General features: G+C 37.3%; 1 protein-coding gene across 4 annotated transcripts in view; it reads right to left on the minus strand.

The window, feature by feature from the left end:
- Window positions 1–24,100, minus strand: part of septin7a (septin 7a) — a 51,741-nt gene that overhangs the window by 13,424 nt on the left and 14,217 nt on the right. For all 4 annotated transcript variants that reach the window (XM_051872495.1, XM_051872494.1, XM_051872493.1 and 1 more), the window contains exons 4-7: window positions 20,825–20,931; window positions 5,510–5,610; window positions 5,245–5,379; window positions 3,350–3,467 (exon numbers count right to left, since the gene is read on the minus strand). In XM_051872495.1, coding sequence (XP_051728455.1) covers window positions 3,350–3,467; window positions 5,245–5,379; window positions 5,510–5,610; window positions 20,825–20,931 — 461 coding nt within the window. The remainder of the gene's footprint in view (window positions 1–3,349; window positions 3,468–5,244; window positions 5,380–5,509; window positions 5,611–20,824; window positions 20,932–24,100) is intronic.

The following is a 24,100-nucleotide window of genomic DNA, read 5'->3' on the forward strand; positions in this document are numbered from 1 at the left end:
AAAGACTTGGTATCTCCCAGCAGGCTTTGAAGGTTCACAGTGTCACTGGTCTGAGATTGCATTTACGCTTAAAGGAGTCAGCAAAAACCATGTGCGGAAAGATTTATCGCTCGTGTTATGATGTGTTCTCACTGCAGCCGCTGTGACATGCACACCAGTCACTTCAGATGTTTTGCAGATGTTAAACTGTCCCACATGCATAATTTAAAACACTGGGAATGCTTTCATGATGCTGTGATCTGACATAATTCCTGTATCTCCATATAGAGCTATTCATCAGTGAGGTCAGTCAATATCAAACTGAAGAGAGGCTGAATGTTCATGCAAATATAAAAGGGATTATATAATGAAAACAAGATTTTCTTTGCCTTTATTAAATAAATAAATTTAAAATGTACTATGTACACATGGGCTCTGTTCCAAAACCTGGTGAGCTTCTTAACTATAAAGCATTTTAAGTTATCACAGATGCAATAGCTGACACGAAGGCTATTAAGCAAAATTTTGTGTTAAAAGATATAGGCCTGGTTTCACAGACAGGGCTTAGACTAAGCCAGGATTAAATCAATTAGGGTATTTAAGTAGCTTTTATAAACGTACCCTAGAAAAAAATATTACTGGTATGCATCTTGAGACAAAACAATGACACCGGCATATTTTAAGAAATGTCAGTACAAGTTGCTTTCAGTTGAAACGACTAATCATTTCGTGGATTATTCTCATTTATACGCAAAATGTCCACCTAATTCACAACACATGCGTACACACACAAATTTGTTCTAAACCTCATTCTCACATTAATGAATTTGGAGTACTCTAAATGAGCGACCGCATACCCGAGTTAAGTAATTATATATTAAGGCTGGGAAGTGATTAAAATTATTAATTAATTACATGATGTGATGATTAATTAATTGCAAATTTACAGTACATCAAATTTGGATGTTAGAAATTAATTTGAAGTCATTATTGTGTAAAGCATCAAATAGACATTACAAAAAGTAGATTCGGAAAGAAATTTTATTTGATTCAACATATAATTTATTACACAAACTTTTGGACCATGAGGTTGAGTAAATGGTGACTGAATTTTAATTTTGGGGTGAACTATATCTTGACTTTTTTTATTTATTTATTTACTTATTTTTATCAATATGGAAATATGAAATTGAAAGTAAACATATGGTCAACTGATGTTTTATGAATAATTTTCTTAGAGAGATTAATTTACTAAAGGCTACCAAGAAAGCTAGGTTACTGAGTTTATTAAAGGGATATTTCACTCAAAAAAGAAAAATTTGTCATCATTTACTCCCCCTCAAGTAGTTCCAAACTTGTAAAAAAAAATACTATGGTAGTCAATGGGAGGCGAGATCTGCTTGGTATAAAATTGAAAGTAAACATACATATATATATTTATATTAGGGGTGCAATGGTACGCATATTCGTACTGAACGGTTCACGGGGTAAATTCCAAATGGAAGTGATCATTCCTATCATGCCCTACTCCCCCCGAAGGGCAAAGCCCTTAAAGTGGGGACTTTGAAGTGAGCAGGGCACGGGTGTGCAGCGTATCCGTTTGGAATGCACTTGGCAAAGGGAGCGGCGTAATTTCCTCATTATCTTCAGCTAGGATGGTCCACTTGACAACGCAGCGCCAACATAAATATACAATTTATATTTTTAAAAGTTTTACATATATTAGTTATTATATAGCATATTAAAAAAAAAAAAAAAAAAAAAAAAACCATTTTAAAATATAAAATGTGTTTATTTGCAACAGTTAGGCTAAAAAAAAAAATAAAAAAAATTATGCCATTAAAACAGCGACATCCGCTGACGGACACTGTGCTGCTTTGTCACGGGAACATCCCAGCTGAAGATAATGAGGAAATTACGCTGCTCCCTTTGCCAAGTGCATTCCAAACGGCTACACGGCAAGTGCGTGCCCTGCTCACTTCAAAGTCCCCACTTTAAGGGCTTTGCCCTTCGGAGGGAGTAGGGCATGATAGAGATGATCACTTCCATTTGGAATTTGCCCCATGAACCGTTCGGTACGAATACGCGTACCATTGCACCCTTAATATATATGTGTGTGTGTGTGTGTGTGTGTGTGTGTGTGTGTGTGTGTGTGTGTGTGTGTGTGTGTGTGTGTGTGTGCGCGCGCGTGTGTGTGTGTGTGTGTGTAAAACATGAAATGTGTATAATTTTATCTTAACGTGTTTATAAGGCCACACAGGGTATGCAAGTGTTGCATACGAGTGGTTTCAGATGTTTTTTTTTTGTAAATTTAGAATAAATTTTAGTACAAAAGTTATTGATGAATCATATTTGTTCGTGAAAATATTAGCACACAGATTTCACGCACGAATTTGTGCATACGCATGGTTAGTGAATGAGACCCATTGTTTTGGGTAAAATTCATAGTAGCACGGCATGTATCCTTTGAGAATAATGTAATTGCAGAATACCTTGCAAAAAGCTCAGTGAAAAAGATGTCAGAGTCAAGAAAACTTCATTCAGTACTAAAAACTATCACATTTGTTCCACCCAATTAAAATTGTCTTTTTTTTTAATAAAATTTTGTATATATGTATTTTGTATTATCTATGTATTTTGTAACACAAGTATTCATTTTTTTAACATTGTTGGTGCCAGTCAGACTGAATATTTTTGCAAAATACCAATGAATTATACTGATGATTAGAATTTTATTGTACAACAGAAATATACTTTTGCAGTAATGTCTCACTTTGAGACAGAATTCTTAGGTGTTCCCATTAAACCCTTGAGATTTGGCGGATAACTGAGGAAAGGAAAGGAAAGGAAAGGAAAGGAAAGGAAAGGAAAGGAAAGGAAAGGAAAGACCTTGTGGTTCTGTTTGTACTTGACAACATTTTTGTATTATGTTTCGATGTCACATTTGTAAAATAACTTGTAGTGTTTAGAAATGTTTGGAATTATGTGAATGTAAAAAAGTGAATCTGGAGAGCTCTGCATTTCAGAATGCACATTATTTAGTGACCTGCACAGCAGAATTAAAGCAAACTGTTCTGAGCCTGCTGAAAATCAATTTTTTTTCAATTCCATTTCATTTATTGTTTAATCTAGATAGATGCATTTAGAATAATTGTACAGCGTTGATACCAGCACCTATTCAGGATTCAGTAACGTGGCCGGTCTGTTTACAACCAGCTTATGTCTAAGAGTCATAAAGTGGGTGGAAAATTATAAAAAAAAAATGAATTATGATGTTTTTGGGGCAAGAAGCCTTTTTGTAAGTGTACTTTGGGGGAGAGAAAAACCATAAAAACTACAGGTACAGTGTTTGACATTAGCACACTCTTACCTGCTTCTTGAACTGTTGGCACTCCTCTGGAGTCAGTGTGTCTGCTTTTGCGATGAGCGGGATGATGTTCACTTTTTCATGTAACCGTTTCATGAACTCAATATCCAGTGGTTTCAGTCTGACAAGACAGCGAGAGAGAGAGAGAGAGAGAGAGAGAGAGAGAGAGAATGCGAGGGTTTAATGTTTCAAACTAAACACCGAGCATGAGTCCAAAAACAGCAGCAAAAGTCTCCTCTGTAGAGTAGTAGTGAGGTATCACATTCACACTGCTGTTTGGCAGCTTGGCTGAACTTGTAGCTCGGCTTGTAGTAAAACCACATGTGCTGCAAGAAGAGCAATAAATAAATGGCAGGAAATTCATTTGTGTTTGTCCACTCAGGCCAGTGTATCTTTCACAGCTTTAGCCATTATACAACACACATGCACATACTGGATTTCCATCAGCAGGTGAAAAGTGTTTTTTTTTTTTTTTTGGTCTCTTGATTAAATTAAGATTAAAATATACGTTTCAAAAGGAGACTGTGACATTTTACCAGACTGACATTCTGAGGAACTGGAGGGAGAATTTCAAAGGAAGGATTAGTGATTTTTGGCATTTTATTCTCTGAGAAACGCTTGTGTGTGACATTTACATTTTCTGAAAATGTAACTGGTGCATTTACATGCAAAACTAAATACTAAGATACTGGGGAGTTCTGATTGGTTGCCAAGACACTGCTATGGGTTTGCTAAGGTGTTCTAACTAAAGGCTAAGGTCACTGCTATGTGGTTTCTAGGGTGTTCAGAGTAGTTTTTAAGTGTGCTAAGGTAGTTTTTTTAGCACTTTGCTATGTGGTTGTGTATGGCCCAAAAGAGTTATTTCAAACCAAACAAGACTAAACAACACCAAACAAACAAACAAACCAAAAACAAAAAAGAATACATCAAACAAAACACCAGGCAAACCACCGAACAAATCAACTGAAACAAACAACAAAAAAACAACAACAACTCTTCATCTGAGACATAAAACAGGGTTAAAGATTTCAAATTCAAAACCTCAAGTATGGGCGACAGTAACCTGCCTGACAAACACCGCTAAATATACTTGTGCTTTCTGACTTCCTAGATGCAGACAAAAACAGTCAGAGCATGACTTTAAGCCACAGAAAGAAACTCTGTTTTAGGCCAGGTTATGTTTTTTTGTTTTTTTAACCACTGAATGAGTATGAACTTATATAACAATACAAGTCATCTGATGACAACTTAGGCCCAGATTTATTAACAGCTTGCACCAGCGCAAACCCTGTTTCGGCATTTTAAAAAAAAAAAAAAAAAAAAATTTTTTCAGGATTTACTAAAGACACGCAGTGAAAAATTAGCGCTGAGGCGTGGACTGAGTTATTTTTGCGGCTGACCTTATTGCATATGCATTTATAAGAGTTTCCCTTTCAGATGCAAAATTTATGGGAGGAGAATATTTAAATGAATCATGCAAGGTGATTTACTAAGGTTTGTGCTAGTCATTATTTGTGCTAGTCACTATTATTTAACGCCCCAAAAAAAGAATGTCTTAAACCAGATGCTAATTTGCACTGCTCTTAGTAGATTGCATTGGTCATTATGAAATGATCTGGCTGCGTCGGTGTTCTTTAATTTGTGCGTCGTCAGTAGATCACACGCAGAACTTTCCACTCCTATCTGTGCTTTTTTAGAACTGCGCGCTCATGCTAATTTGCCCCGTTTAGTAAATCTGGCCCTTAGCCTGAAAATGTTGACCGTGCAATAAATCCTCATGTACTTGGCATCACTTTAGAGCTCACCTCTAAAAGCCCCTCCACAGCAAAACAACAACAAACCCACAAGTCGAATATACAGAATTTGTGTGCGTTTAAGGCTTGAAATGGAGTGCCTACCCATGACCAGAGGGAGCGATGAAGTACAGACAGCAGTGCACTCGACTATCGGGCATCTGGCGTCTATTGACACGTGACTCCGCGTTGAGGTAATCCTCAAATTTGCTGTCAATGTGGTCGGTGACAGGCTGCCAGCTGCAGAAAAAATAATCAACATTGAGAGTTAACATGGAAATGTAATATAAACAACTTAGCCATCCTCAATATGAGGAGACTCTCAGCTATTTACACGTGAGATGCAGAAGATACACTAAATCACACTTACCAGTTACTGTTATCAACGGCATCTCCAAAGCCTGGCGTGTCCACAATGGTGAGCAGCAGTTGAACTCCACCTTCTTTAATCAGCACCTTGGACTGCTCCACCTGAAAAAAACATGACAACACCATTCAAATGACCACAAAGCAATAATAAATTAAATCACTACTAGCAAAACGCATAAAAAAAAAGCACAAAATCATAAATGTTGATTTCTAAGTTAATTCAGGGCCATAATAAAATTAAATTATATTAATATATTTATTTATTTATTTATTAATAAACAAAATTAATAACTAAAACAGATTGCAAAAAACAACAAAAAACAACAACAACAACAACAACAACAAGGCATTCTAGAATGAACAATCTGGACTGATAAAACTTAAGGCCTGTTCACACCAAACCCAATGTGACCAAAATACACGCTAATTCTGATGCTAATTTTTTGGATTCTCTGGAAAAAGTTTGCATTCACACACTTAAATTGAAAAAAATACATCTCATCTCATAATACTGATTTTCACTTATATATTATTTTCATTTAAATATAGTCAACGACTGCTTGTCATACTGTCTTATCTCTTATTTTCACTCCAATTGTTTGTAGCCTCGATCTTCTCAAAAACCAAAATGTTCAGGTCAATGCCTTTCTTGAACAAGTTTTGGACACATGATCTGAAAGCTAACATCTTACTGGTTGACTGGTTTTTGTACTAGATACGAAAATAGACATAAATTCAGGCTTGATGTAAACAGACCTTTAGCTTACAATCATGATGCTAATACAAAAGCCCTAAACTGAGCACAGTATCTGAATGATATACTGTAAGACACAAAATAAGAAATTGCAGAAAACCTCCATTAGATCTACATGTTTTCAGAGATCAGATATGCAATCAGCATGATGGCAAACACTCGTGATGAGCACATATGTTCAGGTTTCCATTCAATCATGAAGTCAATATCAAGGCCTGCAGGGCTCAGAACAACCATTCAGAGGTTTTTATATACACAATTAAGAGCAGCACGGAAATTTCGGAATTTTCTGCTTCTGACATGAGCTTGGAACAGCTGATTGGCATTAAGCCTAACCCAAACCTTAACCCAAATTTGTTAAACACTGATACCTCAAGTGAATGATACCTCAAATAAATTTGAAAATTAGTCTATCAAAAACAGGAGCTTCTAAGCCCATTAAACATATTTTGAAACAGTCCGAGCTGAAAAGAATCAGCCCACATGTGTGTAACCTCAGCTAAAACAAGCTCAAGCCCACACCTTTCCATGTGCACCATAAAGCAGCTGTGGTCTGAGACTGTGGCTTCTGGGTTTGGGTTGTTCAGGGCTGCATTTTATGATTTCCTCCTAAACAGCCCTCAGCGTTCCACAGCTCGGACGGACACCACTAAGCCCAGTGCAGGACATTCATTTCATGAAGCACAACCCCAAAATAAGAAACTTCGTCTTCCAAACAGCTGGGATGGAGGATCTACACTCATCCTGAACTGAGGCTGTTTTTAGACAGCATGCAAGCTCAAACTGATGACTTGTGTCCTTCATGTTGTGTGTTAAAGGGTTAGTTCACCCAAAAATGAAAATTCTGTCATTTATTACTCACTCTCATGTCGTTGCACACCCGTAAGACCTTCATTCATCTTCGGAACACAATTTAAGATATTTTTGATAAAATCCGATGACAATGAGGCCTGCATTGACAGCAAGTTAATTTACACTTTCAAACACCCAGTAAGGTACTAAAGATATATTTAAAACAGTTCATGTGACTACAGTGGTTCAACCTTAATGTTATGAATGAAGCGACGAGAATACTTTTTGTGTGCCAAAAAAAAGACTTTATTCAACAATATAATAGTGAAGGGCAATTTCAAAACACTGCTTCATGAAGCCTCAAAAAATTCGTAAAGCTTTGTTTCGAATCAGTGGTTCGGAGCACTGCCAAAGTCACGTGAACCTTTGACATTTCGAAACACTTATGACATAACGAAGCTTCGTTTACTGAAATCACGTGACTTTGGCAGTTTGAGATTGTTTAATATGCGCTCCGAACCACTGATTCATAACATTAAGGTTGAACCACTGTAGTCACATGAACTGTTTTCAATGTTTTTAGTACCTTTCTGGGCGTTTGAAAGTCTAAGTTAACTTGCTCTCTATGCAGGCCTCACGAGACATTGGATTTCATCAAACATATCTTAATTTCGTGTTCCGAAGATGAACGAAGGTCTTACGGGTGTGGAACGACATAAGGGTGAGTAATAAATGAGAGAATTTTCACTTTTGGGTGAACTAACCCAATAAGACTGTGTGAAGTAAAAATGTTTATTTTACAGATTTTTTTAAATTATATTAATTAAAAAAAAATTGATTCATTTTAAAATAATCTAATTCCAATTATTTTAAATATCAGGTAAAGAAATATAAAATTAATTAGAGCAATTGTTGTATTATTTACTATCTAATTAAATATTGTGATATGTATACTGGCTTTATATCGGCCACACATCGGCCATCAAAAAAAAAAAAAAAAAAAAAAAAAAAAAAAAAAAAAAATCTATAATTCAGGTGAAATCCGATTCCACGTAAATCCTCACAAAGCACTCAATGGCTTATTTTAAAGAATTAGAATGGAAAAGGGCAGCATGAACATTCTTCAAAAAATCTTTTTTTTTTTGTTTTCCATGGAAGAAAGGCATTATGAGGGCAAATATGAAGGCAAGTAAATGAGGACAGTTTGATTTTTGGGTGAATATCCTCTTGCTAAACACACTCTCTCCCTCAGGCACCACAGTAGCCTACCAAGGGAAAAAACACGCAACATGAGAGCACATTGGCTACATTTCTTTCTTCTCAGTCGAGGTGTTGTTTTCTAAACCATTAGCACTAGCTGAGAGGCCAAGGGGATGTTTTGGAAACATGAGCAAGACATGAGTTAAGGCGTACGTGCAGCCACCACAGATCTGTCATTCAGTGAATTACCAACTCCACAGAACCAGGGAAAGAAAAAACCATGCATAAATGATTTTTAGGCTAGGAATGTAGAAGAAATTGCTATATCAGGAGGTCATCGGCTCTGGAATGCAAACAGTCTTTTTTCCAAGCGAGCGTGACGATGCCTGCTGCCGCACACCTGCTGCTGGGTGTGTGGCGGATTCCTGTGCGCTTTACTGTCTGTGGTCAGCAGGTGACCTCAGATTCATCAAACTACATCATTCTGGTGAGCATTCCACTCATGTCTCACTGTGACCTCCATGAGCGCTCACCAACATAAATCATATGCAATACGCATCATACTGCTGACCTCTGACCTTTAATGCTGATAAAAGTGCAGAGACCTGCTTATCTATAAAATCCAACAAGAACATATAAGTCATGTTCTTAAATGTTGCATGTGTATAAATAGTTCAGTTTGATGGACTGATATATGGATGGACAATGTCATTGAATTGAAAAATTCATATTGGTCCACCACTAGCATAACCATTTAAAAGTACAGATTTGTTTGGCTGGACATGAACTTTTTAAAAGATGAAAAACAATTCCTCGAGACTCGATGGAACTATTTTGTGTGCTGACACGGCACTAAAATGGCACCCACAGAGGTGTACCGCAGAACATTTGGGGTGAAGTTTGGGTTGGCACTTACACTGGAGCTTATAATGGCAAGTGCAAAGACAGACAGCACTTTAAGTTTGATTTATCACATAGGAAGACACCTTGTTCACCACCTGCCTGTAAAAACGGTCCAAACGAGACACCTTGACCCAGTAACAAACCCGTAAAGTCTTCTCTAACTTCCTCCGTCTGTACAGCAAACCACATTGGTTTCCATCAGACGCATACTACTCCATTTCATCACAACCGTTTGTCTCTCAGAAATGGAAAAAAGCTATATAAACCACAATAACAAGTAGCTAACAGCCTGAGAAATGGGCAAAAGTGCTCACCTTTGCACTTCCTCTAAAGAAAATAAATTTAATAGTCTTCATAATATGATCTCCAACATAAAGCAGTAAATTGTTAAGTTTGCACAATTCTGTATGTAAAGACTGATAATCTGACTAATGCACAGACTTATATCAGTCCAGTGTTTACAAGTTTTCTTAGCAGTTAGCAAGTGTGAAGTAAAAACTAGTCACTGAATTTCACAAAGCTTATGAAGTTCAAAGCACTGAATCTAGCATAGCATTGAGATATTTAAGAGAAGTGATTAAAGATGGCGCACTACGCAAGGCTAATATCCCTGGGCACTGAAGTAAACAAAGCAGAAGCTAGCGGGTACACATTTCAAAAAGGGTTCACTTCCTTGAGAATGGTCTAATTCCTTTTGAAAAATTGTGCCAAACTGACTCATTTCAACAAATGAGGTATTTTGGTTGAAGTAAAGTGCTCACAATATGACAGTCAAGACTGTAGGAGGCCATTAACAAAGAAAACATTTTTGCGAGATGCAAGCTGTCTTTTTAAAAACTGAACGCAAACATTGTTCTTCTATGTAAACATGGCTAGATGCATGTCTGGCCGTTGTGCTTGCATCTTTTGTGGCATCTCATTTAAAAGTGGTACTCAAGTTAAAAGAAGTCCAACTTTTTAAAAAGTGTCTCAAGGCCAAAATACATTTTTACTTTTTGCAACTCCACAACAATGCAAAAAACGCATTCTGTTAGCTCTTTTCTACCAAAATAGTTTGCGTTCTAAGCCAGAGCCTGTTTTTAGTCAGGCGAAGTGGAGCCTGTCGCAAACTGGCCGCGTATTTCCACAGACATGATGAACGAACAGTGACATAACGCTGCTACATGTTGTTTACCTAACTATAAAGTACAAAGTATATTTAACTTTTTACGCGTACCCGAGAGTCAGCGTAGAGTGCGCGTGAAGCAAATTTTGTCATCAGAAGAGTACGAGTGTACTGTACGCGCACCGTCAGATTTTTGTAACTGCGTATACTTTGTACGCACATGTCGCACATGCGTATTTAATTATTTTTGCAGTAATTAGTTGATCCACAAGGTGGCAACTGTGCCCTGGGGGCGTCGATTCACAAGGTAGATGAAGAAAACCTGCATAAACAAAATAGGCCGAAACGCATGCAAGGTACAGCGACAATGGAGGCCTACATAGACAACAGACTGTGTGAAGAGGTTAGAAAGTACCCTCATTTGTACAACTCCAGCATGAAAGAATACAAATATATTTACATGGGTTGTATCTCATGGCGAGAGGTTGCTCAAAACTGCACATGCTTGAAATGCTTGTGTATGTTTACCCAGGGCTTAACTGTCTAAAATCAAACAGTGTGCGTCACAGTGTTTGTGCAGGCAGTGGGAGGCACAGTAGGCACAGTACTGGGAGTTTTTTTTTTAGCGGAAGTGTTTTTAACTATGCTTTTTGGAGATATATTGAGAATGAAACGAAACCGTTGATTCATTCGCTCTCGCTAGCACAGTTTTATATGTTTAGATATAAAGAGCAATGTAGTGCAACGTTATTACATTGCTCAACAAGACTGCCATAAACAGCAATAGCATTTCTCCGCACCCAGTCCCCGGCTCCGAGACCAGCAAGTTTTTAGGACCAGAGCTGAACCAATCTTTCTGGCCCGGAACCCCATTTTCTGCAGTAGAAACGCATGGAATGGTTCGAGAACGGACAAAGACCGGGAACCCGCACTGGAACCATGTCAATGGAAAAGGGGTATGTGTGAACAGCTAAGGGTGCCTACTAGCATTATGCTCAGTCAGAGAACAAGCAAATCCATTGATTTCAAGGCACTGCAAGGATGCAGAGGACAAACAAAACAGTGACCAAAACTTTTGCTGCAATGCAGTTTGGTATTTGTTGACCAATGAGAATTTCAGACAGGTGGGTCCAGTTGTGTTTTGGAAAAACAATTGGCTGTATTCTAGCTTCCCTTCCACACCCTTTAAAAAGGATCGCACACATTCCTATGCTCAGTCTGACTACACTGCAGACATCACATTTTGGTAACATATTCTGATGAATTTAAGTTGAAGTCATGGAGTGATATGGGTTCTGTACAATATGGAAGAGTAAAAATTAACGTGCAGCGACATGTAGATGATATAGCACCGCTGTTATCCAGCTATGCTGAGAAACCAGAAAGACAGTGTTTCCTCTGCAGCCTTCTGATTCCTCTGCAAATAGATGAGCGAAGCCACATGCTGCAGGCAACAACTGAAAAAACATTTGGCTGGGTTTGATGCTAAGGAAGACTCTGACAGAGAAACTATGGTGCTGTGACGTCTATTCAAACATGAGCTGCCGTTTTAACATCTATTGGTAAAGACTTGAACCGTTTATTCACATGACCGTGACAATGTTTGGAAAAGGAAAAAGAACATAAATAACTACATGGGCTCGATATTCATCTTGCCATGTCATAACCTGCCTTTGCCAAGAAACCACAAGACTAGCACAGTCAATGGTACTTCCTTATAATACTTCCTGTGCTTGATTTTTATCACACCTCTGAGAGATGCCTGTCTTCAGACCTTGCAGTCTGAAACAACACTCATCTTAGTAACTCAAGAAAGCAGCTGGACTTTCTTGCTGTGTGAAATGAGCTTTAAAAACATACTTCAAAAACTCGCACCCTCTGACCAAAGAATTTCCATGATTTTCCAACAACTTTTCCTGTTGTTTAGATTACTAGATAAAAATTCTTGACAATTTTATATAGATTGGACAGAGCCCCGGACATGACATGCAGGGGAAAAAAAAAAAAAAAAAGTAGGCTAAATCGTGCACACGATTTACTAATTCGTTCCCTCGATTTACTAAAATGTGTGCACGATTTACTATTGCATGATTTATAAATCGAAGGAACGAAATAGTAAATTTTGCGCACGATTTAATTTTTTTTCTTACATGTCATGTGCGGGGCTCCGTAAGATTGTACTAGTTAATGAACCATTACAGAAAAAAAAAAAAAAAAAAAAATAGAAAAAAGGTGAAAAGAAATGTATACTTTTTCAGGGTTAACTCATTTTCATTTTCACAATGTTACCTGATATTTCCAAACAGAAATACTAGAAATAATAGTTCAGCAACATTTTACTTTAAACATCTCGATTTGAGACTTTGTCTGAGCATGTGACTCAGCAAACAAGCATGTGATTGATTCTTGAGATTAAGTCTTTGTAAACACACCTTTTCATTTATATATGCAGTTTCATAGATGTGGCAAATGACATAAGAAGAAAAAAAAAAAAAAAATCCAAAGCATGTTAACAAAGACAGCAAACTTGCAGGCTATAATACAAAAACAGGTAAATCTGTTGTTTTTATCTTTAAGAAATTAACAGAATGTTTCCCAATTTGTTACTGTTGAAATTTGAAATTAAGATTTTCCAAAATTATAAATGTTCTCTTCCTCAAAATTACATTTAAATTTAAAAGGAACCAGAACTGTGAAATTTGTAAGGAATAACTGAAGGACCGCAGAATTATTCGAAAAATAATGCCCAGCTGAGGTGGTAATGCGGTCACGATGCAAAGCAGGTGTACAATATTTCTATGATAATTCCGCTTGTACTACGGTTACCATACCTCAAGACACTGTTCAGATGTTTTATTTTAAGACATTTGTCAGGTTTTTATCCTATGTTGGTCTTTGTCGGTTTTGGTTCTTTTGCTGTTGTAGTCTCTAAGGACCTTTTAAATAACTGAAATAATTTGGCAAAATAATATGGAACTGTAATGTGGTTAAGACCTGCCTGGAACTACTTTAGCTGTGCATTTCCAGAAAAACAACTGCACACGGTGTAACGTGTGTCAACCAATCAGAATCAAGCATCAACTGCCTCGTAGTCTAAATTAAAATTACCATGTCCAATCTATTAGAAAAGTTTGTTCAAATTTTACTTTTGCAAAAATCCCTAGTAAACTCAAGCACTGTATTGTTAAGCTACACTTGTTTATTGTAGTAATAAACAATGTAGTTAGGAATTTAGGTTAGATTCATGTTCTTAAACATTCAAATGTTTGCATAAATGTACCATGTTGGACTGATTTGTCATGATTTTGGTAGATGATGACCAGTTTTATGTTTACTTAAAGTCGCTTCAACAAACTGCATGAACAACAAAAACAAAAAGCATCACAATGACCTGAGGTGTGATCACCCAGCCCATGTCTTCTGTCTTACGAAACAATTCCAAATCAATGACATCATCCTGATAATTACACCACACCAGTGTAATCACTCAGCAACTATGCACAAATGGTGAGAACATCTTGACTGGCTTTAAAACCGTCTGAAATTCCATCTGTGAATGGACTGGAGTGCGAAAACAAGCACAGTTATGACTCGCCGATTTTGATTGGTCTTTGTACTTCCTGTGTTGATGGAAAAAAATCCACAAATAGTCAGCAGCTAGCATGGGCTGTCCTCTTCTCACCTGACCTGATGTCAGTTGAGGTGGTGAGATAGTCTGGATAAATGTCTTAAGCAATTGTCAGACATATGGTGTCAGAAATGGCAACAGAAACCAAGTAACTACAGAGCATCATCAGCACCAGCCCCGATAAAGTTACTAATTTGGGGTGTGGTTTAAAGTCAACAGAAAAACCCATTTGCATTGCATTTCATGACTCGATAATAACATGCTTCTCATTTGAACAAGTAAAACTGGTGCACATCACAATGAAACAGAAGTTTCGACAGATCTTTTATTCAGTATTGTGACGTGCATCTGAGTGTAGCAGATTTCCAGAAAAAAAGTAAGACAGGGACTTGGTTATATTCATTGGTTGTTGATATTGGATTTAGAGATGTTGAAGTTGCACTCATAAATGGAGGCAAATGAATGGGAGTTTGCAGTGATGGGGTTTAACTGGACTAAATGATTAGAGATGTCCAGAATACTTTACCAAAGAAAAGACTGTTGTTTCACGAAAAAGAAAGATCGAGTTACGACATTTTGATTAAACAATACAAAGTCCAAAAAATTAAAACATTAAATAAATAAATAAATAAATAAAAATAATAATAATAATAATAATAATAATAATAATAATAATAATAACATACGCATGGATGAATTTTTCGCAATAAGAGCAATAACATCCATTTTCATTTCCCTTTAAGTCACTTGTCACAAAGTAATTTGTGTTTTATCTTTTGCAGCCCTAAAAAACTAAAATCAAGACTAAAGAAACTAAAACTGAAAACTCTGGGGGAGTTATTTTTTTACTAAAGTAAAAATAACGATTAAGGACGCACTAAAATGAAAAATCTGGGCCGAAATTTCAGGATGCACTAGGCCAAAAACCGAAATTGAACAACAACTTTCAGTAAGTTGTAATGTATCTTTCAACATACCTTCTGATGTTCATCCATGTTTATTTTGTGATGTAGTAAAGAGGAGATCGGAGATTATCGGTTCATGTGCCCGTGATCCGTGCTGCTTGAACTGAGGGGCTACAGTGATCTGTCATACCATATTTAAAGAGCACCAAAACGACATTTATTGTTTGAATTTCATAATAAAATCGACAGAATTGTAATGTTGGTACTTTGCTTCATATTAAAAGTAACAAAGCTTTTTGCGATTATTGGATGGAAGGCGAGCTACAAATGTTTAGTGAAGTTTTGTTCATGCATCAACAGAAAACAGCACAGACTAAAAGATTTTAGATTTAAGAAACCATATCGTTACCAATTAAAATCAAGGAATTAACAATGTCAATCCAGTGCTAGTGTCCACACAGCTGACATGTTTAACTGTTGTAGCTTATCCACATTGTGCGCATGAAATAGACGCTGAACACCAGCCAAAAAAGAGCCATCAGAGAAGCGCTAATTAAAGGGTTAGTTCACCCAAAAATGAAAATTCTGTCATTAATTGACCCTTCACCGGGAGTTTGATTGACAAGCGATCTAACCAATCATAAGGCCAAATCCGCCATTTTGTCCGACAAAGCAGTCAGGAGTTTGAAGATTAACCTCGGTGGACTTGAACTTGAAAAATGGTGTGTACTGAGTTTGAAAGCTGGGACTTTGTTTAATATCATAAGTAACCTGCTCTGTCTTGTCTGTCGACGTGTTGTCAGTGTCCTCTTTGCTCAGCGATGTATTTTTCACTCTGTGTGGCGTGACAGCGCCATGGCTTGTCGGACAAATCAACAGTAACTAAGGGGGGCGGGTCTTTGCAAAGGGTCAATTACTCACCTTCATGTTGTTCCACACCCGTAAGACCTTTGTTCGTCTTCGGAACACAAATTAAGAAATTTTTGATGAAACGTCAGAACGTCAACTCAGTATTGGCTGATGCCGTTCACGTGAGCAGCACGACGCATGCGTGTGATGCTGATGCAGGATCTGGCCAATACTGAGTCGGTGTTCTGACATAGAACCTGGAAGCGCTATACGTAAACAGTGTATGAGAATGACACAGAAGAGAAGATATTGTTGAATAAAGTCGTTATTTTTGTTTTGTTTTTGCGCACTCGTCGCATAAAATTAAGGTTGAACCACAGCAGTCACGTGGACAATTTTAACAATGTCTTTACTACCTTTCTGGACCTTGAAAGTGGTGGTTAAATTGCTGTCTATGGAGCTCTTGGATTTCATCAAAAATATCTTAATTTGTGTTCCGAAGATGAACGAAGGTCGTTCAGGTGTGAAACAACATGAGGGTGAGTAATTAATGACAGAATTTTTCTGGGTTTTTGGGTGAACTAACCCTTTAAACGTCTGTTTTGGTCACTGATTTCGGCCCGAAACCGAAAATAGCTGTTTCGGCCAAAAATGTTCAGTACCTAAAATTTCAGTGCATCCCTAGTGAACACTAACAGACAATTAAATTAAACTTAAAATTAAATTAAAAATACACTGAAAACATAAAAATATAAACAACAACAAAAAAAGAACTAAAAACTAAAAAGATTAAATAAAACTGCACACATTTTTTGTTGTTGTTGGAAAATTACTATATTTCAAAGATTTTCTTTAGAAAAATATTCACTGATGAATCACAGCAAGACCACCAACATGCATTAAAGTAAATGAGGTTGATTTTGTTTTTATAACTGACTTTCTGTCATGATCAAGTGTTGGAATCTCACTGACTGGAAACTCAGAAAACTGACCACAGGACAGTGCCATAAAATAAGTCTCAGTAAACAAAATGACATTTTATTTTGAAAATGAACTAAATGTAATTTTGTCGTCTTTCAAAGAGGTCAGTGCTTCAGTCATCCATGCTCAACTGAAAAGGTCAGAAAAGGTAGAGCAGAACAGAGTATAAAGACATAATAAAGAGCTTCACTGCACCTACAAGCATCTCTTGTCAGAGTCTGATATCACAGAGGGCAAAAACGCTGCTGTCGGTTCAGATGTCTGCAGGTATGAAGGTCTGGACACATCACTGCTCTGCCAAACCCTCAGCTTTCAACACTCATATATCGGACCGCAAAAGTCTACAGTACTTTTTTTTTTTTACACTAGTATTTCATTCCAAATGTTGCCATTTTCACTCACTGACGATTAGCAGTATTGGCATACTACTTGAAGTTAATACAAACAGACAAATTGTTGTATTAAGGGATTGAACAGACACACACACTCATCTTTCAAACTGTCACAATGTATTCACATCTCAATGGCAAGCATATCCAGTTAGAGAGCTGCCAACACTTTACATAAACAACATAACTAGTCTCAATGAGCACTCCCAAATAAACACACACAGGCCTGAAATAGTCAGGACACTGGTGCCAGACCACAGAGAGGGTGGTTAAAGTGTGCAAGCATAATCACAACTATTACACACACACGCACGCACTCACACAGATCTTGAGCTCTTCAGTTTGACAAGAGTGACGCAACAGTGTGAAACAGTGATGAAGCTTCTCTTCCTACTCCTAATACACAAATCACTAAAATACTGATTGTCTGACTCACTTCCCAGAATTCTCTGAGGCAAACAACCACACACAAGTTCATTGTTATTGTGCAGGACAGAACAGAGACCAGAGATACGATCAGTTTTATCTGACAGCAGAGGCTTCAGATTCTTAGACTGGTATTTCATCAGCATGTAAACTCATTTCACACACTCAAATTGTAATGTAATTTATTCCTGCAATGGAAAAGCTGACTTTCAGCAGCCATTACTCCAGCCTTCAGTGTCACATGATCCTTCAGATATCATTCCAAAATGCTGATTTGCTGCTCAAGAACCATTTCTTCTTATCAATGTTGAAAACTGTTGTATTGCTTCATATTTCTTTGGAAACCGTGATACATTTTTGTATACATTTTGTTCACAAAAACACATAAAACTGAGCTATAATTTCAGTGATATCGTCAGCCCTTGTCAACAGTCAATCTTGGAACAGACAACATTTAAGGTTATAGGTTTATATAATACAGTTTGTGCAGTTAATATAGGTCATATAAATCCCCTTAGTCACATTATAAACAGATATACTTCTGTTGTATTTATGCTGGTATATTTGATTATTAGATTATCGATTTACAAGTACAAATACAAAAATTGGCCCAGTATTGAAAGTAATTACTGTGCAAGTGATTTCTGTTATATATTGTAGTGATGGTTCCCATGGTTACATCTTTTTATGGGGGGAGGGGGTATTAGCATTAATAACACATGGCATCTGTCAATTCACTTGCATGCATTTATGGGCGGATTTTGACCTTTCCAATATGGCAGACTCGCTGATGTAGGACAGCAATTAGCAACAGTTGCTAATGAATCATCTAGTTGTTCATATCTACGGTATAACAGCATGTCATGTTATTCAGTCAGTATGTTAATCTCATCAGATGTGTGGCAGTGGTGAAAAAAAAATGAAGGGCATCTCATAAATGGAAACTATGTTTCCCTGAGATTAATCCAGATATAAACCTAGGCCTAATCCTTCACCTGACATTAGCCAAGAGCAGTATGATATCAAAACTGACCCATTTCTACTAAAGTATCACTTCCTGATCTATCAGCATAGACATTATTAAAGGAACACTCCACTTTTTTTGAAAATAGGCTCATTTTCCAACTCCCCTAGAGTTAAACAGTTGAGTTTTCCCGTTTTTGAATCCATTCAGCCGATCTCCGGGTCTGGCGGTACCACTTTTAGCATAGCTTAGCATAGTTCATTGAATCTGATTAGACCGTTAGCATCTCGCTCAAAAATGACCAAAGAGTTTCGATCTTTTTCCCATTTAAAACTTGACTCTTCTGTAGTTACATCGTGTACTAAGACCTACGGAAAATGAAAAGTTGCGATTTTCTAGGCCGATATGGCTAGGAACTATACTCTAATTCTGGCGTAATAATCAAGGAACTTTGCTGCCGTACCATGGGTGCAGCAGGCGCAATGATATTACGCAGCGCCTGTGACCCCCTGCTTGCACAGGGAGCGTGCTTTGCAACCATGGAGACATTTGTGAGAGAAGCTGCGCAATATCATTGTTCCTAGCCATATCGGCCTAGAAAAATCGCAACTTTTCATTTTCCGTCGTTCTTAGTACACAATGTAACTGCAGAAGAGTCAAGTTTTAAATAGGAAAAAGATCGAAACTCTTTGGTCATTTTTGAGCGAGATGCTAACGGTCTAATCAGATTCAATGAACTATGCTAAGCTATGCTAAAAGTGGTACCGCCAGACCCGGAGATCAGCTGAATGGATTCGAAAACAGTAAAACTCAACTGTTTAACTCCAGAGGAGTTGGAAAATGAGCCTATTTTCAAAAAAAGTGGAGTGTTCCTTTAAGCTCAATGGAAACATTCTGATTAGAGATTAATTTGTTTAGCCTATGGCTGCCTGATTATGGTTTAGTGCAATTATCAAATCTCAAAGACTGATTTAATTAAACATATGCACTGTGTGTTTCAGGGTGAAGCACAGCACTGTGTTCATTTACACGTGAGTAGCTGATTATCTTCCGGTGTTATTACTATTATTTAGCTATATTGATATATAATATCACAAAATTTTGGCCAAATTGTGAAGCCCTGCAAACAAGCACAGCAAACCTGAAGGTTTTGTTTTTTTGTTTTTCTTTAAATCACATTTTTTTTACCCTAGTTTAGCCCCATGGTTGCTGATAATATACAGTAATGCCATTTGGGACAGCTAGCTGCCTGAACATCAAGTAGATGGGGTTGATTTCTGTGAGATTGCAGAGGATTTCAGTACATGTGCAAACACATCTTTGTGTCCATGATAGTCATATGATAGCATGGTTACATAATGTAACACAATCTTCTCAATCTTTTGCATGGTTTCTCAGATCTACAGAGTCTAAGAAAAAAACAACACCTCATGAAAATGGTCCACACGACCACTAAGACCTGGATCACGTCTTGTTGACTGCAAAAACTCCTGAAATGTGTGAATCGTGTGGTACTGTAATCACTGCATTCTTTACAATAGCTGACAAACCACATACCACAAAAGCCTGTGAGGGATCATGGGTCACACCTGTGTTCGATAGTGATTGACAATGCCTGTCAATCCAGTTCTAATGCTCACTGAATTGACAGCTGCTATTTGGTATTTTAGCAGCAGGCCGCATCACATATTCCTTCCTTTAGAGAAATGGGAAGCTGTCTTTAGCATGAGCTTCTAAATAAAAGTTTGATACTAGGCTGATACCACAATACTGCTGATTCGGCAAGAGATTCAACTCTACACACAGCAGACTGAAACATATGCGATCCAGATGCGAGAAACAGCTCTATATAATACTGCAGGGATGACATATTTTTGTAGGCCAAAACCCAGAAACAAGTTGCATTTTAGCACTTCTGGTTATATCGTCCTGAAGTCAATGGGTTTTTTTAAATGTTTTTTTGCCTGAAATAAGGTCTGTGTTTAACACAAGCTATTTTCACATTTTAGTCTATGACATAAAATACATCAGTAATATCACCCTATATATTTTTTTAAAGCATTTACTTGTTTTGAAAAAGACGGCTGTGGGACTACAGAGGTTTTCTGGGACATTAAATATAATCACACTAAAGAGGTAAACTCATCTACTCACTAGTCCACTTTCACAGCCTCATTGTGTTTATAATCATGCTTTTGCAAACTATTCTAAGTCAACATTTCAGGGAAAATGTTTTTAAATCAAGTTGTCCCAAGCTTAATGGTGGCGAGTTCCAAAAGCCAATGGAAAAATCTGTTTTCGTTGAGGGAACCAGGGCGATGCGAACTTACAGATTGTCCAACAAAAATGTCATCACTGTAGCGCTTTGAGGTGATCTCATGGTAAAAAGAGGATACATCCGTATGCCGAGTGGATCTTACCTGAACAGTTTTCTTGATTCTGTGAGAGGGTCCGGGATACTCTGGTGAATATAAGTCTGTCAGGAACAGGGAGTTGATGAGTGTAGACTTTCCCAAACCTGATTCTCCTGCAGGACAGAGAATAAGACATTACGTCAGGATGTGACTCACTCATCACTTCTGTTGTTTGTGAACAAGGACTGTGAGGGATTTCAGTCTGTAGATTTCCACAGAATCTGAACAGCCATCATCCACAATGTTCTACACATTCACTTCTTATATTCTTATTTAATTAAATATTTTCAGTAACTTTGTGGTGCTTGCTAAAGCTAGGGCCCAATTAAATCTGATTTATTTATTAATTAATAATTCCATTTTCTGTTTTTAATTTTTTTCTGGATTCTGTTTTAATGGTTTAATATTACATTTTAATCATCAAAAAGCATGTGTAATCAATTGAATTCATAAAATTTTAAATTTTACTTTAATTTTTAATTTAATAAAATATAAACAATAATGGTTACAGATACCGCAAACAATGGGACCATGGTTTTTTTTTTTTTTTTTTACAAATTCCATTTTATTATTATTTTTTTTTCAATTTTGTTTTAATTTTTCTGTGACTTCTTACAAAGAAAGAAATAATTGTAGTAATCAAATTTAAAATGTAACTGCACAACAGAGGTTTAATTATTAGTATGCAGCCCTACTTTTGATTTGTTAATCCAAAATTTGCCAAATTCCGTGACATTCCGTGTTATACAATAAATTCTATATTAAGAACTGGATTCCACGATTCTGTCTGCGTTTTCTACATGGCAGAAATCATAGGGCCCTATAAGGAACTTGATTGCAAATCTACCAAACTCAACGGTTCGAATGTCTGAGATGTTTCAGTTTTTTAAACTTAACTCCAAAAACAGGAAATCAGTCTGGAGGAGTGGCATAATGTAATCAGCTTTGACATGAACTTATATGGGGTCGCTCCCTGCTTGAGTCTGGGAATCGCAGACGGCATTTGAAATTTGTGGAATTCCATGAACCACAAGAGAATACTATTTATCTGGATAGATGGAGAGAAAATCTAAACAGTCTGAAACTCAGACTCAATATGATAAAGTGCAAACCAGGAGAAGAACCAGAGGGCGAGCTGAGAACCAAGATAAACAAAGAGGATGCTCAAAAAACAAAAACTTTATTAGTGGTGTTTGCTAAGACAAGCATCACTGTATCACCATCGCTCATACTTAACCTTTAACCCTAACCCCCGGTTTCACAGATACTGTAAGGCTTAAGTTAGTCCTAGACTAAAAATGCATGTTTGAACTGTTTCAACTGAAAGAAATTTGCTCTGAGATATCTTAAAATACCGTATGTCAGTGCAATTGTTTTGACTCAAGATGCACACCAGTAATATTTTTTTCGAAGACACATTTATAAAAGTTACTTAAATGCCCTAATTGAACTAAGGCCTAATCCTGGCTTAGGCTAAGCCCTGTCTGTGAAACCAGGCCTAAGTGTGCTAACTGTGCTGGATGAATTGAATTAAAGTTTGTGCTATAAATGTGAGTAACTCAAAGTACCAGGGTTGTTTAGAAAAGGAACACGGTAACCTGTAAAACCAACTAGACTTATGATTTTTCACCTAGCGGACAATAAAACTATCATGAGGCTGAACTCTTATGACTTACATTACTGTTCAAAAGTTTGGGGTCCATAAGACTTGAAATGTTTTTGAAAGAACTCTCATGCTCACCAAGGCTGCATTTATTTGATCAAAAATACAGTAAAAACAGTTCTGTTACTTTTGATCAATTTCATGCATCCTTGCTGAATAAATGTATTAATGTCTGTGTTATTTGTAAAATATTGCTGACATTTGATTTCCACACACTTCAAGTGCTTCCCCACAATGCACGTCTCCAACAACAAGTGACTTTTTCACAGAACAATTCCTCCAAGCATCCGTGAGCGATCCATCAACTGGATGCGTGGCAACGTGGTTCCTGTAAGGCCTGGAACAAAGAGGACAGTGTGAAGGAAACTGGGTGCATGCTGGCACAGAGAAGAGCTGGGCTTCTCTCCTGACCTTTAACAAGTGCCCAACCCAGTGCCACTTCCACAGCCAGCTAAAGCAGCACGTAAAACAGGGAGAGAACCTTCAAACAAAGCAAAGCTTCTTTTCAAATCCTAAATGTTTTCCAGAAGGGCAGAACAACAGTGACCTCACCATTGCAACTGAAACATCTTCCACTCACAGCCTGGAGATATGCAAACTCAACTGCTTTCTTTGAGCAGAATGAGGGAGAGCCCAACAGGATTTATTTTGCTCGCTGAATGTGGTCTTTGAGAACAGGCCCGTGGTCTTGAGAAAACATCAAGTGAAATACGGTCTTCTTTTAAAATGTCATTATGAATTAGGGAAACAATAAAAAGCAGACAGCGAGTGATGGAGCGAAGCGGGTACTGAGATGCACTTCTGCCATTCCCGGTGCAGCTGAGACCAGAAAAACAGCCAAGATGGTGGAGTTACTCCTGGAAGACACATGATACTGAATACAGGGCTGCCAGAGTGAAGAATTTCCCTGCTAGAACAAATCCACATAAAAAGCAGAAGATTTTATGGAATTGTAGCTTGCAGGAGTTTTATGGCATCGCAACTTGCAGCTGTTTAAGGAAACTAATTTAGTACAAAATCTTTAAACCGATAGTTCACCAAAAACAAACATTTCGAACATTTACTCACCCTTATGTCACTTCAAATCTGTATGAGTTTCTTTCTACAGTTGAACACAAAAGTATGTTTTTCATTGTTTCTTATGTCTCCCAACTAAAGTGTAAAAATTTGTTTTGAATATTGTGCAAGCACAAATAAGATTTGAGAGCTGCGCTTTTAGGGTGTCCCTTTGTTCTTTTTGGAATTCAACAGCTGACATTAACATTCATTTTATTGTATGGAAAGGAACGATGTGAATATTCTGCTGCTGATTCTTCTGTGCTTAGATATCTAGGGTTCAAAATTATCAAACGGCAAACATCACATAAGAGTAACAATTGGCTTTAGTGAGTAAAAGGGCGGTCACACTACACTTTTCACTCCACTGACTTCCATTCATATGCATTCGAATGCGAGAGACCAGAAATGCAAGCTCACGTAAGCTGCAGGTTGGCAGTGTTGCAGGAGTAGATTGTATATTTAGGGGTCCATGCACAGAAAACACTGGAAACCCTACTGTGTTTGTAAAGATTTTCTTCTTTATTTTTCTGTCCGAAAAGTGTATGGGCGTCAGAGACCCC

This window comes from Ctenopharyngodon idella, chromosome 19, assembly GCF_019924925.1.
Source record: "Ctenopharyngodon idella isolate HZGC_01 chromosome 19, HZGC01, whole genome shotgun sequence".
NCBI lineage: Eukaryota > Metazoa > Chordata > Actinopteri > Cypriniformes > Xenocyprididae > Ctenopharyngodon > Ctenopharyngodon idella.